This window comes from Bos taurus, chromosome 5 (genome assembly GCF_002263795.3).
Source record: "Bos taurus isolate L1 Dominette 01449 registration number 42190680 breed Hereford chromosome 5, ARS-UCD2.0, whole genome shotgun sequence".
NCBI lineage: Eukaryota > Metazoa > Chordata > Mammalia > Artiodactyla > Bovidae > Bos > Bos taurus.
Window position 1 is genome coordinate 62,856,609 of NC_037332.1, and position 18,325 is coordinate 62,874,933.

The following is an 18,325-nucleotide window of genomic DNA, read 5'->3' on the forward strand; positions in this document are numbered from 1 at the left end:
AATCAGATTGATTATATTCTTTGTAGCCAAAGATGGAGAAGCTCTATACAGTCTGCAAAAACAAGACTGGGAGCTGACTGTGGCTCACATCGTGAACTCCTTATTGCCAAATTCAGACTTAAATTGAAGAAAGTAGGGAAAACCACTAGACCATTCAGGTATGACCTTCATCAAATCCTTATGATTATACAGTGAGAACTAGATTCAAGGGATTAGTTCTGATAGAGGGCCCAATGAACTGTGAATGGAGTTTAGTGACATTGTACAGGAGGCAGTGATCAAGACCATCCCCAAGAAAAAGAAATGCAAAAAGGCAAAACAGTTGTCTGAGGAGGCCTTACAAACAGCTATGAAAAGAAGAGATTCAAAAGGCAAAGGAGAAAAGGAAAGATATACCCATTTGAATGCAGAGTTCCAAAGAATAGCAAGGAGAGATAAGAAAACCTTCCTCAGTGATCAATCAGTACAAAGAAATAGAGGAAAACAATAGAATGGGAAAGATTAGAGATCTCTTCAAGAAAATTAGAGATACCAAGGGAATATTCATGCAAAGATGGGCACAATAAAGGACAGAAACAGTATGTATCTAACAGAAGCAAAAGTTAGTAAGAAGAGGTGGCAAGAATACACAGAAGAACTATACAAAGAAAGATCTTCATGACCCAGATAATCATGATGGTGTGATCACTCACCTAGAGCCAGACATCCAGGAATGTGAAGTCAAGTGGGCCTTAGGAAGGATCACTATGAACAAAGGTAGTGGAGGTGATGGAATTCCAGTTGAGCAATTTCAAATCCTAAAAGATGATGCTGTGAAAGTGCTGCACTCAGTATGTCAGCAAATTTGGAAAACTCAGCAGTGGCCACAGGACTGGAAAAGGTCAGTTTTCATTCCAATCCCAAAGAAAGACAATGCCAAAGAATGTTCAAACTACTGCACAATTGCACTCATCTCGCTTGCTAGTAGAGTAATGCTCAAAATTCTCCATGTGCGGCTTCAACAGTACGTGAACCATGAACTTCCAGATGTTCAAGCTGGATTTAGGAAAGGCAAAGGAACCAGAGATCAAATTGACAACATCCGTTGGATCATTGAAATAGCAAGAAAGTTAGTTTCAGAAAAACTTCTACCTTATTGACTATGCCAAAGCCTTTGACTGTGTCAGTCATGACAAACTGTGGAAAATTCTTCAAGAGATGGGAATACCAGACCACCTTACCTGCCTCTTGAGAAATCTGTATGCAGGTCAGGAAGCAATAGTTAGAATTGGACATGAAACAACAGACTGGTTCCAAATCAGGAAAGGAGTACGTCACGGCTGTATATTGTCACCCTGCTTATTTAACCTATATGCAGAGTACATGATGAGAAAGGCTGGGCTGGATGAAGCACAAGCTGGAATCAAGATTGCCAGGAGAAATATCAATAACCTCAGATATGCAGATGACACCACCCTTATGGCAGAAAGTGAAGAAGAACTAAGGATAGGCTAGGAATTTCAGTCCCTATTATCTCATTTAATTTTCACTCTACAGGTGTTACTATTCCCATCATACAGATACAGAAACAAGCCAGAGAAGCTCATGTGGTTGTCCTAGGCCAAGGAACTAATAAATTGTGTTGCCAGCACTCCACTCAAGTCTTCTTCACTCTGTAGACCATTTTGCTGTTCTTCCTTTTGAGTCTAAAGAAGTTAAGGAAGCTGTGACTTTGATCTTTATGCTGAAGTTTACTTGAATAATTAAAGGGAAACTAAAATATTAACAAGGTTGCTAATTGGCATTTGGGCCTCTCATAAAAGGTTATAAACTGCTGAATATTAGTACTTCATATGATTGAATTTATGTCTAACTGGCCAGTAAAGAATCTGTCTGCAAGGCGAGAGACCTGGGTTCAATCCCTGGGTCTGGAAGATTGCCTGGAGAAGAGAATGGTGACCCACCCCTGTATTCTTGCCTGGAGAATTGCATAGACAGAGGAGCCTGGCTGGCTACAGTCCATGGAGTTGCAGAGTCAGACTGATCAACTAATACACACAGCACTCGAGGCAGGGTTTGTAGTTGCTTATTTCTAGATTCCTAAACAATCTGAATTGCCTTCCAGATTTGGAGTTTTGAACTCCTTTCTCCTCTTCATGAATTGAGAGGCCACAAAGGCTGTGTGCGCTGCTCTTCCTTCTCTGTGAACAATACCTTGTTGGCGACTGGAGACGACAATGGAGAAATCAGGGTAAGGTGTTTGCTGACATGAAAGCACTGTTTTTCTTATAGCTGCGGCTGGTCCTCTGTACCACATCGGGGCCCTTTGTTAATGTAACAGGGAAGCACAGGCTATGGGGTTCTGGTTGGATGAGGCATGCTTTGTTCTGTTTCCTGTGCACGTTGTGTTCACAGCTGCACTCCACTGCAGAAAAGAATTCGTTTTAGAGTTAGAAGCATTTCCTATGTATGTGAGAAGGCAGATGCCCTAGTTATTTGCAGTTGGCTCTCTGCTGTTAGCTTGAGAATGATTCATCCTAATTCTTGGATCTGAACCAAAGATTGTTTTTAGTGGCAGAATTTGAGGAGAATAATTTTTGTAAATTGTTATCTAGATTATAAATGAATTGCAATTCTGCTGTTTTCTGCACTGAAAGGTCTCTTTAGCACTGTATCCATTAAATAGTCAACATTTAGAGTAGGGCCTGTTGCTGTCCTCATGGGGCTCTTTGCTGCTGGTTGTATTGGAAGCACTGGGTGGTTGAAAATGATTGGACATTGGGGTGCTTTGGTAACCAGTATAATTAAGGAGAGTCTTTTTTTTTTTTCATGAAAGAGAAATTAAAATTCAAGGAATTAGGTATATAATGTAGAAGAGTGAGACAGTATGCAGTTTGCTGGAACAGAGGCATTATCAGATAGGCCTTCTAGGAAAATAAGATTCTCTTGCTTAAGAACTAAGTAATCAACAAAGTAATCTCTATGCCATTCTCAAAAATATCACACCTGCTGAAGGAGCAGGGCTGCTTTGGGAACATTGGTTTTGCTCTGAGTCCTCATCTCTGGATGAAAGGACCTTTTTATTGGTTATAAGGCAGTGTTTCATTTTTCCAGAAAGCCCTAAAGGTAAAAATTGTCTCTCTTTAAGTGCTATTCAAAAAATTTTCTTTAGTACATTAAAAAAAATTTGTCCACTTGATTTTTCAAAAATACAGGAAAGCAGTAAATTATATATATATATGTATCTTATATCTAGCTGTCTTACTGAATTCTTTCTAGTCAGTTTTCCATTTGGTTCTCTTGGATTTCCCAGGGAGATATTTACAAATGATGATTTTTATTATTTTCTTTCGCTATTTATGCCTCTGTTTTTCTTATTCTGATGTGTAGTTTCTTTGAAAAATTAGAGTACTGCTGATATATTATCACTGGAAGTAAATGGAAATATTAGTATCTTTTAGTAATTAGGTTGTTTATAGGAGTTCAGTAAAATAATCTTAGTGAATTTTATATGTTTGCTTCCTTACTTTATACATATAAAATATTAAAAATTATACATATGTGTATAAAAAAAAACTTACTGGACTTACTGTTTTAAAATATGTGTACTTTAGGTGTTTGTATTGTATCTGTCGTTATTCTAGATCCTAAACTAGAATTCTTTGTTCTTTTGAGGTAGTTTAATTTGTTAGGCCTTTTTTGTTTATTCCCTGCTTCTCCTATCATACTCTCTTTATTCAGTGAAAGAGTCGCAGTTTTCTAATTAATCACTCTTAAGTCCTTTTGTTATTTTTTTTTTTTGGAGTATAGTTAATGATAAATATCATAAGTAATGCATTTTAATTGTATATATATTATTTAATTTGAAAAAGAATGTAGTCTAAAAAAATTACTAAGGTATCACTGAATTGTAATTATATTTTTAAGAAAAATTTCCGTATATTTTCCAGATGAGATAGATATAAAACTTCTGAGTAAGCCTGCTAATGAACTGTGTATCACTTTTGTAGATATGGAATGTCTCAAACGGTGAGCTTCTTCATTTGTGTGCTCCGATTTCAGTAGAAGAAGGAGCTGCTACTCATGGAGGCTGGGTGACCGACCTTTGCTTTTCTCCAGACACCAAAATGCTTGTTTCTGCTGGAGGATATCTCAAGGTGAGGGATTCTTAAAGACTGAAGGAAAAGAGCAGCCTGTACCCTACTTGCCAAGCTATTTTCACATCTTGTGTCTCAGTTGGGCCTCATACAACCCATCAGAAAGGAGGGGCAGTTACTATTACCTGTTTTGGGTGTCAAGATGGATCTACAAGGCTGCTTTCCTCAGGTCTTTCGGAAGCTCTGATGACAGTGTTAGGGATATTCTCAGACCAGAGCTCTCATACCACCCCATACAAGTCTTAGATGATCAGAATGACTAGAAAGTAGGGTGTTTAACTGGATTTGATTTCCTACTTTGCTAATTGTGAACTGTGTTGGTTGAAAGTCTTTAAAAAATTTTTTTATTTGTGAGATTTTTTTCTTAAGTATTAGTGGTAATAGTAACAATAATAAAAATAGTAATAATAGTATTATACTATCATTATAGTAGTAATAATAATAAAAATAGCAACAGCAACATATTGCTTTATAGTTTAGAAAATGCTTTACTTACATCATCTTTGTAGCCAGCTTTGTGAGACTTAAATTTTATCATCTTTGGTTTGTAGGTGAGGAAAGTGATGTTCATAGAGGTTGTGGATTTCCTAAAATTGCTTAGTACATTTGCTCATACGAACCTAGTATTAGTAAATTCTGAGGCCACTGTCGAGTATGTTGTGGTGCCTCAGGGTTGTTTTTGATGCTTGCATCTTTTTATCCGTCCCCTCACTAAGAGTGTACTAAGTGCCACTGTGTGCTGACTCTCCTGTGTGGGACAGAGTTTAAAACTTGGTTCTTGCCTAGGTGGTTGACAGTCTTTGGGGGAAACAGACAGTAAATAAAGTCTCATAAGTGTAAGAGAGGTTCTAGGACATGTCTGCAGAAGGATACTGGAAGCACAAAGGAGACGACAGAGGGTTCCTGGGGAAGGGATGCTGGAGCTGAGCCTTTTGAGTAGCAGTTGGTGTATAAAAGGAGTTTGAAGATGGTACTGTATATTGTACTGATCACTTAATATAGAATGCTGTTGAATTACATCTTGTGATACTGTGTTTTTCTTCCTGAAAACGTTCAAGGGTAGGAGATGATTTTAACTGTCTAGTACAGTATGTGTACTTACATACTGTAGTGTATGTGTACTGTAGTGTAGTGTTGTGTACTTCACAACTGTGCTTCATCGCCCAGTTGCATCTGACTCTTTGCGACCCCGTGGACTGTAGCCCGCCAGGCTCCTCTGTCCATGGGATTCTCCAGGCAAGAATACTGGAGTGAGTTGCCATTCCCTTCTCCAGGGGATCTTCCCAACCCAGGGATTAAACCCAGGTCTCCTGAGTTGCCAGTGGATTCTTTACCATCTGAGACACCCGGGAAGCCCAAGAATACGGGAGTCTGTAGCCTGTCCTTTCTCAGGGGTGAAGGACCGGGAGAACCAGCTGAGCTACCAGGGAAGCCCCCTGGCACAATATTGTTGTTGTTTAGTCGCTCAGTCGTGTCCAACTCTTTGTGACCGCATGGACTGCAGCATGCCAGGCTTCCCTGTCCTTCACCATCTCCTGGAGCTTGTTCAAACTCATGTCCATTGAATTGGTGGTATCATCCAACCATCTCATCCTCTGCGTCCCCTTCTCCTCCTGCCTTCAATCTTCCCTAGCATCAGGGTCTTTTCTAATGAGTTGGCTCTTTGCATCAGGTGGCCAAAGTATTGGAGCTTCAGCATCAGTCCTTCCAATGAATATTCAGGACTGATTTCCTTTAGGATTGACTGGTTTGATATCCTTGCAGTCCAAGGGACTCTGAAGAGTTTTCTCTAACACCACAGTTAAAAAGCATCAGTTCGTCAACGCTCAGCCTTCTTTATGGCCCAACTCTCAACATCCATACATGACTGGAAAAACTATAGCTTTCACTAGACGGACCTTTGTTGGCAAAGTAATGTCTCTGCTTTTTAATATGCTATCTAGGTTGGTCATAGCTTTTCTTCCAAGGAGCAAGCGTCTTTCAATTTCATGGCTGCAGTCACCATCTGCAGTGATTTTGGAGCTCAAAAAAATAAATTCTCTCACTGTTTCCATTGTTTGCCCATCTGCTTGCTATTTGCCATTAAATTATGGGACCAGATCTCATGATCATCATTTTTTGAATGTTGAGTTTTAAGCCAGCTTTTTCTCTCCTCTTTCACTTTAATCAAGAGGCTCTTTAGTTCCTCTTCTCTTTCTGCCATAAGGGAGGTGTCATCTGCATATCTTATATTTCTCCCAGCAGTCTTGATTCCAGCTTGTGCTTCATCCAGATTGGCATTTTGCATGATGTATTCTGCTTATAAAGTTAAATAATCACTGTGAAAACATACAGCCTTGATGTACTCCTTGCCCAATTTGGAACCAGTCCATTGTTCCATGACAGGTTCTAACTGTTGCTTCCTGACCTGTATATAGATTTTTCAGGAGGCAGGTAAGATGGTCTGGTATTCCCATCCTTTTAATAATTTTCCCCAGTTTGTTGTGATCCATTCAGTCAAAGGCTTTAGTGTAGTCAATGAAGCAGAAGTAGATGTTTTTCTGGAATTCTCTTGCTTCTTTTTATGATCCAACAAATGTTGGCCATTTGATATCTGGTTCCTCTGCCTTTTCTACATTCATCTTGAACATCTGGAAGTTCTCGGTTTCTGTACTGTTGAAGCCTCGCTTGGAGAATTTTGAGCATTTGCTAGCATGTGAAATGAGTGCAGTTGTGGTGTAATTTGAACATTAGCACAGTATAGATGTTCAAAAATATCTGAATGACTGAATTGAAGTTTTTGGATATATGGCACCTATATAAATGCAATTTTATTTAATGAATACTCTAGCTTGTAAAAAAGAGAAGTCAGAGGGCAGTTTTTAGCTCTATGAGAGGATGTGTGTTGTGATTCATTTTACAAGTTTACATTGAAAGTACACTGTAGTTCACAAAATGTTGCATTAGCCTGTACCTAAATAAAGGCCCATGGGGTCACGGGCATGACTCAGCGACTAAACAGTAGCAGCAAAGAAAGGCGCGCCTTTATTTAGTTATTGGGGGATTGAGATACTGTTACCCCTTGTCCTCCTTGAGTGTAGAGATAAACTGCTCCAAGGATAATTCTTAGGGGAGCAGCATTGCTGTTTTTGTGTTGGAAGCTGGGAGTCTTCAGCTGTATTAACTGGTGAAAAACTTAACTGCTCAGCTTTGACACTGAGCTTCTAGAAACCCTGTCTTTTGATGCTCTGGGCCCCATAGAAGACTGTCACAGAATTGTGAGTCTGGCTTACAAGACAGAATAGAGATCAGTGACTAGATAGCCAGCGTTCCTAGAGAAGCATGAGATAAACAGCAGAATCAACGTCTGTAGAGTTATGTCTTGAGCGTGAAAGAACCTATAGCCTATGTATTAAGTCTGTATATTTCAGTGACAGGCTGTTCTTTCTTCTGGTTTGGTTACCAGCATGGTTAAACTGATTATGATATAGCCCAGCCTGCATCTACCCAGCATGTTAATGAGACTATGCAAAAGCACAAAGCAAATTAAAAAGTAAAAAGAAATAGCTGCTGTAGTATCCAAGAAAATAGGCCTTTTGAGTCTGTTTATAACCCAAGCTATATAAATTGAATGTCAGTAAGATAAAGTGTGTATCCAGTAGCTAAAAAGCTCTTAACTTTTAAAATTATTTCTATTTATAAGTTAAATATAATGTGATTTACTTGTGTTATACCACAGAGTACATCCTGTTAGAAAGGCAAGAAATCCACAGTAAGTTATACCTGTGAGGAGAAAGGCTGATTTGAAATATTAAATACATGGTGATAAGTACAGGTTTGCCATTACTTAGAGGCAACAGAATATTAAGTTCAGGAGAATGAGCCTTGGGGCAGACTGCCTGAATTCAGAGCCTAGCTCTGCCACTCATTAGCTTTGTGATCTTGCATAAGATGATTTCTCATCTATAAAATCGGTGTAATAATAATACCTACCTCATAGGGTTGGGAGGGTTAAAGGAGTGAATACATGTGAAGTACACAGGTGGCACATCGTGTACCTGAGTAAATGTTAGCTATTTTTTTCCGTTTTTAAAAAAGTGAAGTGTAGTTGATTTAGTGTTTCAGTTGTACAGCAAAATGGTTCAGTTATATATATATTTATAATATAGGTGTTGAATATAATTCTCTGTGCTGTAACAGTAGGTCCTTATTGCTTATCTATTTTATATATAGTAGTTTGTACCTGTTAGTCCCCAATTCCCAATGTATCCTTTCCTTTACCTGCTATTTCTAAAAAAAAATTATTTCTTAGAGCAAATTTAGTTTCACAGTAAAGTTGGTTGAAAAGTACAGAGTTCTCATATACCCCACCGCCTCCACATATAAGCCTCCCCACTATCAACATCCTCCACCAGAGGGTACATTTGTTATAACTGATGAATGTTCATTATCACTAAAGTCCATAATTTCTGTTAGGATTCACTCTTGGTATTGTACATTCTATGAATTTTGATGAATGTATAATGGCATGTCCACCATTGTAGTATTATGCAGAACAGTTGCACTGCCCTGGAAGTCCCCTGTGTAAGTCCTGTTTAAGTGGTTAAGAGTCCGTGCTTCCACTGCAGGGGGCATAGATTAAATCACTGGTTAGGGAACTAAGGGTTCCACATGCTGTGTGGTATGGCCAAAAAGAGAGTCCTGTTTAATATTGTCTTTTCATCCATGGTCACATTAATGACTGTGGGGTAGTGTTTCCAAGCAGAGAGGTTTAATAGTGGGAAGGGTACGGGTGCACAAGGTTGGGAAACCAGATATCTGTTCCACTTCTGCCACCTGCTAGCAGTGTCATCCACAGTGACAACGCCTTTCTTCTCTCTCAGCCCTGGCTTCCTTACTTTTAAAGTGAGGCAGTTGGACCAGCTGATCTCTGTGATTTGCCTTTAGTGGCTGTCCTCAGCAGTCTTGATTACACTGCTGTTTTATAGTGCAAAATTGTTAGTTCTGGAAAATTTCAAGTTAGTACATGTTGCTTTACGTAAGTCCACAGGTATGCTTTTACTGGTTAGCATGACCAATAGTGAACATGAATAGTTGATCCAGTCACATGAGCAAGGCAGAATGCTGGGCATTGCCATGGATACAGAAGTGACCATTGCATTTATAATTCTCAGAATCTTGATGTACCTCAGGCCTTTTCAAAAGTTGTTCATGTACATGGTCTCTTGCCTTAGCTGTGATATATATAGGTAAAGCATCATGATCTCCATTTGGTAACAGAATATAAATATTATTATAATCTTAGCCAGTTCAACAATTGGGAGGAGAAAGGAAGGACTTGGTCCGAGTACCTCCTGCAGTTGAATGTTCAGTATTTATTTGGCAAATACATGTATAGACTTTTTAAAACAAATTATTTTTTTATTTTTGGCTATGCTAGGTCTTTGTTGTTGCACAGGCTTTTCTCTAGTTGTGGTGAGCAGGGCCTGCTGTCTAATTGCAACGCAGGGGCTTCTCATTGCTGTGGTTTCTCTTGCTGCGGAGCACCAGCTCTATGACACGTGGGCTCAGTAGTTGTGGCTCCTGTGCTCCAGAGCACAGGCTCAAGAGTTGTGGCTTCGTTGCTCCGAGGCATGTGGGGTCTTCCTGTATCAGGGATCTAACCTGTGTCTTTTACATTGGCAGTCAGATTCTTTACCACTGAGCCACCAGGGAAGCCCAAATAAAAAATTTGGTCATGGGCTCTTGAATCACTCCTGGTGAAAGGATTCAGTAGAGAGAACCTATTCTGTTCTGCAGCTCATATTATGAGTAGTCAAGACTACTTGACTACATAGAGGATTGTTCTTGCCATTCTACTGAGGACATGCAGACAGAATTCAGTCCAGCTGTGGCTGTAATGGGCTCTAGGTAGCCTGTGTCTGCAGTTTTGAGTAGGCTGTGTGTTTCTCCATTTTGCCTTACAAGGGGGTTAGTTAGGTGTGGGGTTGCTGTGAGGCACTCACCAGGGCTAATCATGAAAGGCAGACTGGGTTGATGATACTGTATTTAGCATTAAACTATCTATAGACATCTTTCCTGGCATTAGCTTAAATTTGGGAGTAGGAGGGGCAGGGGCGAAGGATCCTGTTGGCACTGCAGATTGTCTCACACTGTAATTACCAGCCTAATAAGAATTTTGTTTTTCTCTGCACAGTGGTGGAATGTTGTCACTGGGGAATCCTCACAGACCTTCTACACAAACGGAACCAATCTTAAGAAAATACACGTGTCCCCTGACTTCAAAACATATGTGACTGTTGATAATCTTGGTATTTTATATATTCTAAAGATTTTAGAGTAAAATAGTTAAGTGGTGATGTAAGTTGACCTCTTTTAATTTTGAATTGGAAAAAAATCCTAATGAAACTCTGTACTTTAACTTTTATAAAGCTGTGAATTGTTTTGTAGTATTGCATTCATTACAAAAGTGTTTGTGGTTGGATGAATAATATTAATGTAATTTTTCCCAAATGGACATGCCTTTAATCTTGTTTTTCATAATCACCATCATTTTTTAACAGTTCGTCCTTAAGATGCAAATGAAAATGTAAATATGTACCTAGTTATACCATTGGTAAAATTCTCCCTTGCTACATTCAAATTGGTTGACATAATAATGAAAATAATTGGAAGGAAATATATATATTTTAATACTATCATTGGTGCAGGCCATGCCTCAGGGTGGTGGTAGCCTGCTTTCTGAACCACACCCCAAGGGGGTATATACTTCTCCCAAATATAATCTCTGAGCCTATTTACACACCTTAAAATTTGCTTTCAAAATATTGTGTCTATGTGCACAGTTTGCAAAATTTTCTTTAATTCTCTTGATAAGTGAGTCTTAGGTTTCAAAGTTCTCTCTGTGAAGCAAATGTTATGCATGCTGTAGAGAGTAGATTTTGTCGGTCTTCCTTTTTTCCTTAGCTTGTGGCAGCCCCAGGCTGGACCTGGACTCTGTCAGTCTCTGGACTGGGCCTCTCCTGCTCTGTCTGATTTTTTATGTACCAGACTTCCTGCTTGACTGAACTTAACCTTTCTTAATCCTCACTTTCTCTCTTTTCTTAAAAGTAATTGTTCCATATTTAAATGTTAGTAAATTGGAATAATTGAGGAGGAGCTAATTTTAATCATAAGTTTTAACAACAGACTTCTTCTAAGATACAGAAAATAGTTAATAATAATTTTCTTCTAAATTCCATTTATTTTTAGATGAATGGCATTGCCAGTGCTGTTCTCTTAGCGAATTTCAAGAGAATTCTCTGGTTTTCTACACCATACTGGAAGAGTCATTGTGACTGGAAGATGTCACCTTTAACCTCCCAGCCAGTCTGTTTTCCTTCCCTTCTCTTCCTCCTCCTTTCTCTCCCTCGAAAGTTAATTAAAAAAAGAAATTAGAAAAGATAGTTTTTCTTTTTTTTTATGTATTTTATTTTCATATAAATTAACATTCTAGAAAAAATAGAAACACTAAATACAGTATTGCACATAGCAATCTCTGTTAAATGCCCCATTATATCATTGAAGTTCATATACACATGGAGGGACTAAAGGAGACAGGACGATGGAAGCAGCTGCAGTGACTCATTTTTGTTCTGCTTTTCATTGGTCAGGTTTTCATGCTTATTTTTGCTTTAATTCCAGAGTCATGTCTTGATTTTATTTTATAGAGTGATTTTCCCTTTTTCTGCCTACACACCTCTTCAGTTTGTTTTACTCTTCTTGTAGAATAAGTTTGTTCTCTTTCTTCCAAAAGTCTTTAAAGTCAGAGCTGAATTCATGCCAGATACTGAAGAAAATGTTTGGGGACACTTCCTTCTCTCCAATTTTTGGTCTCGTGAAGAAATAGGCTGTAGTCTCCAAAAAACACTTATGAGTCTCTGTCAGTGAGTTCTCCTCTGCTTCTTGGTCAATTTTAGCTTGAATGAGAAATTGTTCCATATTATCTTTGAAAGGCTAAATGTGCTCTTTTGAGGACACTTAGTAAACTTTCCCTGCTTCAACTTCACAGGCTCTCAGGTCTTTCTTGAGTTTTCTGAGGTCTTTTTGAAAATCTTCACACTTCATCTGCGAGGCCTGAAAGAGGTCCTGGGATTCGGGCAGTGGAAACACACACTGTTCTTTCCCAGCGTCCTCATCAAAATTGCAAATATAATATGACATGATATGTGACAACAGGCTTCTGCTATTGTCATTGCTTTTAACATCTTTCAGCTTTGGGAGAATATCTAATTCAAAACCGTCTGCCTGTCCCCGAGTTTTATTTCCACCATTTATGTAGTTGCCAAAGCCAAGAACCGAACCCAAAACCTGCATAACCCTTGAGCCATGTTTTAATGTCTCACACAACTTCTGTAGCAGCTCCAGTTTGCACCGAATTGAGCAAATGGTTTCTGAAAATGTGGACTGAAACAGGATGCAAAAGACTCACTCTGAAAGTTGGGGATTAGTGACAGTTCATAAAGGAACTGCTCAGGTTTGTCCAGAGACTTGGCGTTTTCCTTGTCTTTGGAGGACTGAATATGCTTTTCAGTTTTTTCCAGTTCAACTGACTGTGCATATCTATTCTCATAGAGAGCTTGAAGGGTCTTTAGGTCAACCACAGAATTGTCCAAGTTCACCACAGCATGTTGTGTATCTTTCATATCTAAGTGAAGGCTAGACATCGATATTCCAACTGCTTTGAGACCTTTTGTTGCTTAGTAACTTGACAACTTAGCCATGGTCTTTGTGATGGTGCCAGAAATGGGTTTCTTCCTTTCCTTGACAGTATATTTAGAAAACAATTCCTCAAATTCATGCCAGATACTGAAGAAAACATTTGGGGACACTTCCTTCTCTCCAGTTTTTGGTCTCATGAAGAAACAGGCTGTAGTCTCCAAAAAGCACTTATGAGTCTCTGTCAGTGAGTTCTTCTCTGCTTCTTGGTCAATTTTAGCTTGAATAAGAAATTGTTCCATGTTATCTTTGAAAGGCTAAATGTGCTCTTTTGAGGACACTTGGTAAACTTTCCCCGCTTCAACTTCACAGGCTCTCAGGTCTTTCTTGAGTTTTCTGAGGTCTTTTGGATGGCTTTTGGGTGAATCTGTGGATGGCTCTTCAATTTTTTCCCAAATAAGTGAAGTACAGGCATCTCTGGCCTGTCTGTGACTGTCAGACCAGGGAAGGAATGCAGGCGGTGGAGGCTGGAGGGATGGCTGTCCATCAAGCTGAACTGATACTCGCTTTGGAGACACGACCAAAGAGATTTCTGAGCAGAACTTGGTCTGAGGTCCTGAAGGCAAGGGCAGCTCCACTGATTCTCCATGTGCGGTCAAGGGTGGGGGCCCACTGGTGGGGCCTCCCCAGGAGGAAGCGCCAGCACACCACCCTCTTCCATCGAGGATGTCCGGATGGACCTGGCCTGTACAGTCCTTTCATATCCGACGTCATTTTCACCCAACCTGAGGGCTTCCAGACCCGCCTCTAGGGCGAGGTATTGCTTCTCCAGCTTAACTATCCTGGTCTTCAGATCCTCAATGGTCTGCTCCAGCTACTGGATGACAGTGGCCTGACCCTCAGACTTCATGTCACACACTTCCTGTGTCAGCATCCTTAGGCCTGTGTTCTTCATCAGGAGGTTTAGATGGTGGCCAAGCAGCTGGGACTGTCTTGGGAAACTGCCCTTCAATATAATCCAGTGAGTGTGTGGGGTGACTAACTGCAGCCCAGGTGTAAAGTTGATCTTGTCAGTGCAGAGGTCAAAGTATCCTAATGCACAGCAAATGTGGACACTGCCAGCACTCAAAGATAGTTTTTGACAGGGAAAAGCATATCAGTAATATCAGTAACTAGCTTTTTTGACCTCCTGATTAGGAATTTTATTTGCAGCTTAAATCCAAACATTTTCCCTGAAATATATTGTTAAGTGTTAGTAATAGATGTGGTTCTTACATAAAAAGACAAAATTCAAAAATTTTTGTTGCTGCAACAAGAACTAAATCAAGTGAATATCAGCTTTAATAGTAGGCAAGCATTGAGCCAGTTTCTGTTGTTGGTGCATATTAGTAGATGTGGGGCGGGTAGGGGGATAGACCACTCCAGATGTATTTTAGATTAGATGTTCCTATTTAGCACTTGAGGGAACCGTAAGTAGAGTGAATAAAATACTTTGATTAGATTTGTTTTTGTTTTTTTTTGTTTTATGGTGGGTTGAGGAACTGATTATGGACTTACTGTGACATAAGCAAATGTGATGTGAAAATCTCAATTTCATAAAAGAAAATTTCTGTAGTGGCATGTTCTTTGTAGAGTACCCAAATCATAATTTGATTTACATACAGTGTTTAGGAACTCTCTGTTTATAGCTCAGAGTATAAGTTATAACTTTTGGAATTAAGTCACTTGACTATGAAAGTATAGCAACAGATATGCCTTTAAAAATGCCTTGATTGGCCCTTATCTTACAAATAAAAAGAAAAATAACAAGAAAGACCAGGTAACATGAGGGAAGAAGAAGAGCCTTTCAAGGCAGCTTAAGTGGCCAGTCAAGGGGAGGGTTTTTGTTTTTACTTTTGGATGAGCATTTTTCAAACATTTCTCCTTGCTTTATTATTATTGTTTTTTAATTGGAAATACATTGTATTTTGTGTGTGTGTGTGTGTGTTTTTTTTACATTGGGTATGTTTTGAAAACTGTTTTGTATTTGTGATATGCTTACATGATTTTTTTGCCTTGGTATACATTTTAATACATGAATTAAAAATTTTATAATAAAATTCCTAAAATATTTTTGAAAAGCATTTTCAGATTATTTCAGACTCCTTGCTTGTTCTTTTTTGATCAGAAAACACATATGGGAGATTCTTCAAATTAAAGCCATCAGCCTCTATGCCTTATTGGGTGTAATGCAGTTCTATTGAAATTTTCTGTCTCTTCAGTTTGTCTCTGATGCCCAGTGTGGCCAGCACGGAGAAGATCCTGTAAAGAAGAGAATTCATTCATTCCTTCTTTCATTCAGTATATATTTATTGAGATCTGCCCTGTGCTTCGCAATTTTGTTAGTATTGGGGATATAACAGTGAGCCAAGTAGAGTCCTTGCCGTCTTGCAGTTGGGGGCTCAGGAGACACAGACAAAAAGTCAAATTTAGTGATTAGCTTGTATGTGAATAGGGAGAAGGAGGGTTGCAGTTACAGGGGGGCTGCTCATTCAGGGGGTGGCACTTGAGACCTCAAAGGTGAGGTAGTGAGTCAGGCAGGTGTCTGGAGAGTGTCCCCAAGTGAGGATACAGCAAGTACGAAGGCTTGACATTGGGATGGCTTGGTCTGCTCCAGCAAAGGCAAGGGGGCCACTGTGGCCAGAGAAGACAGAGCCGGAGCACAGTAGGAGATGCAGCCAGCTCTTCAGGGGGTCTCCCAGGCCAGGGCGAGGACGTCTCGCCTGAGACAGGAGCCAGCACAGGACTGTGAACAGTGGAGGCATTCGACATAAACGTGGCAGTTGAGAATCAAAAAAGCAGGGAGGGAATTGGGGAGACCACTGAGAAGCTTTTACAATAATTTGGGCAAAATGAAGGCGGCCAGACTGGGTGTGGCAGTAGTAGAGGCTGTGACAAGCTGAATTCTGGATACATTTTAAAGGTAAGTGTTAATAAGAGTTGCTGATGGAGCAGATAAAGGTTTGAGAGGGACAAGTCAAGAACAATACCAACGTGTTGGCCTCTGACTTGAGCAACTGGAAGAATATAGTTGCCATTTGACTGAGATGAGAAGGCAGAGAAAGGAGCTGACTTTCGGACAAAGTAAGTTCGAGGTGAGTGTTAGGCAGCCAAGTGATGTTGAGTAAGTGATTGAAGAAAAGGGTCTGGAGGGAATTCCTGGTGGTCTAGCTTTCACTGCTGTGAGCCCTAGTTGGTGAACTAGGGCTTTGATCCTAACTGCTGAACTAAGATCCCTCGGGCTGCACTCCATCCTCCTCCCCCATCCCTACCCCCCACTGAAAAAAAAGGTCTAGAGTTCATGAGGGGAAGTCTCTGATGGAGATAAAAAGCTGAGAGTCATCAGCCAATTGATGGTATTTAAAACCATGGGATGAGATTCAATGAAATGGATGTAGATAAGACAGAAGAAAGCCCTGTTTTGAGCTCGGTACAGTCTGGAGGTTGGTGAGCTGAGGGACCAGCATACGAGACGGAGAAGGACCAGCAGAGACTAACAATTGCAACCTAGTGTGGTAAGTGCAGTGGGCATGGGGTCCTTCACTCTCTGTGCTCTCGGGTAAGATTGCTTTATTGGTTCATTCAGCCACCTGTCTCATCCTCTATGCCTTGAGTATCTACTGTGCCTTGTACTGTTTTAAGCAGCAGTGAAGGCAACAAACACATTTTAGTTTTTGGGGAAAATTGGGGAAATGAGAGAATAAAATACCAGCAGTTGTCTCATCTGTAGAAGTTCCTCCTCAGGATTGTTGTAAGGATCTAATAAGAATGTTCATGAAGTACTTAGTGTATCAGTGCTTGGACCAAGAAAGTGCTCACTGCACATTCCTTGATGTTATTTGGGTCTCTTCAGCTTTCATGTGGCAGCAGGCACTTCCCTAGTTGTGCTCTCTCCTAGCAGTCCTGCCTCTGAGTGATCTTTCCAGACTGCTCATCTTATCGTGTCACTTCTCTTTAAAACCCTGGACCTGCTGTGTTCTCTTGCTTCTGTAGCTTTTGTAGCTGTTCTCACTTCTACACTGCCCCTCCCCAACCTGGTTTTTGTTCCTAATTCCTCCTTGTCTTTTTCCTTGAGATAACCCTTCTGCTGAAGGCTCCCCTGTCCTCTTGTAGCCCCCTCTTTTCTCTGTCATGGATTTTATTGCCCTGTACTGTTTGCTTAGTGGAGCCCCCATTAGATCACAAACTCCACAAAAGCCAGGTCTGCCAGGTGTTTCATTCCAGTCTGCTGGAAGCCCAGCTTCAGTTGGTGCCTGAGCACCTCTTTGCTGAGTGATTGGAATTCTCGGATACCCTCATGCCCATAGTGCGTTCTTTGTTCTCCCTCTGCACTAGGATGTCACAAGGCTGTCAAGATGTATCACATCACCAGCATTTTCTTTATCTTCCTGTTTTAATTTGGCACTTGATTGTGAAGCATCGTTAGGCAAAAGTAAAATTTTACTTCGATAAAAAAGATTTGCTTCCAGATTATATAAAATGAATAAACATATCCCTGGAGTGTTTCAGTTGGCAAGTATGGTGATCTATTCAACATATGTTCTGTGTTGTTATTATAATTTACTTACCAACTTTTAGAGAAGGAGAAATGGTTTTCTAAGAACTCTTAGTCTCTGAAGATGGTACTTGAATGGATTCCCTTGCTTGTAACCCCTGTCCTTCAGACTATAGATATGAAAGTGAAAGTGTTAGTCGTTGAGTCACGTCTGACTCTTTGTGACTCCATGGACTGTGGCCTGCTGGGCTCCTCTGTCCATGGAATTCTCTGGGCAAGAATATTGGAGTGGGTTCATTCCCTTCTTCAGGGATCTTCCCAGTCCGGGGATCAAACCTGGGTCTCCTGCATTGCAGGCAGATTCTTTACTATGTGAGCTACCAGGGAAGCCCAAGACTACAGGGCAGGAGCAGAAGAATTTGTGTCACACATGGGGCTCGTTAGAGACCAGCCCTTTGAAGTCACTTGACATCAGCAGGGACTTACTGCTGAGTCAGATGACATTGTGACTAGAACAAGACTTGGGACATCTTCGTTTCAGTTATGATTCAGGAAAATGAGTCGCTCATGTTCATTGTAAATTCATTTTGACGTCAGGCCCTCAGAACTACTTAACCACATGGAAGTGAAAGAAAATTTCTCTGTAATTTCTCATCACCAGGACTAGAATGAGTATCTTGAGAGGGCATTCTATACCTGAGTTTGGCTTTGGTGTTTCTGAGCATCTGATTGACCAGGAAACATCCAGTGGGTGAGTGCAACCTCATGGACTATAGCCTGCCAGGCTCCTCTGTCCATGGAATTCTCCAGGCAAGAATACTGGAGTGGGTTTCCATTCCCTTCTCTAGGGGAGTTTCTTGACCCAGGGATCGAACCCAGGTCTCCTGCATTGCAGGCAGATACTTTACTATTTGAGCCACCAGGGAAGTTCCCTATCTTCACAGTAGTTGAGTGCCGTTGCAGACGCTACAGTCCTAGT

The 18,325-nt window shown here is 40.3% G+C and overlaps 1 protein-coding gene and 1 pseudogene across 6 annotated transcripts in view; one reads left to right on the plus strand and one right to left on the minus strand.

Moving 5' to 3' along the window:
- APAF1 (apoptotic peptidase activating factor 1) overlaps positions 1 to 14,935 on the plus strand; it is an 89,526-nt gene extending 74,591 nt beyond the window's left edge. For 5 of the 6 annotated variants that reach the window (XM_015471110.3, XM_010805196.4, XM_059886573.1 and 2 more), the window contains 3 exons: positions 2,105 to 2,230; positions 3,990 to 4,136; positions 10,312 to 14,935. In XM_015471110.3, the coding sequence (XP_015326596.1) occupies positions 2,105 to 2,230; positions 3,990 to 4,136; positions 10,312 to 10,458 (420 nt within the window). In that variant the 3' untranslated portion in view covers positions 10,459 to 14,935. The remainder of the gene's footprint in view (positions 1 to 2,104; positions 2,231 to 3,989; positions 4,137 to 10,311) is intronic. The other variant, NM_001191507.1, reaches the window with a different exon arrangement.
- LOC112446819 (formin-2-like) lies at positions 11,764 to 15,623 on the minus strand (annotated as a pseudogene).
- Positions 15,624 to 18,325: the final 2,702 nt, after the last annotated feature.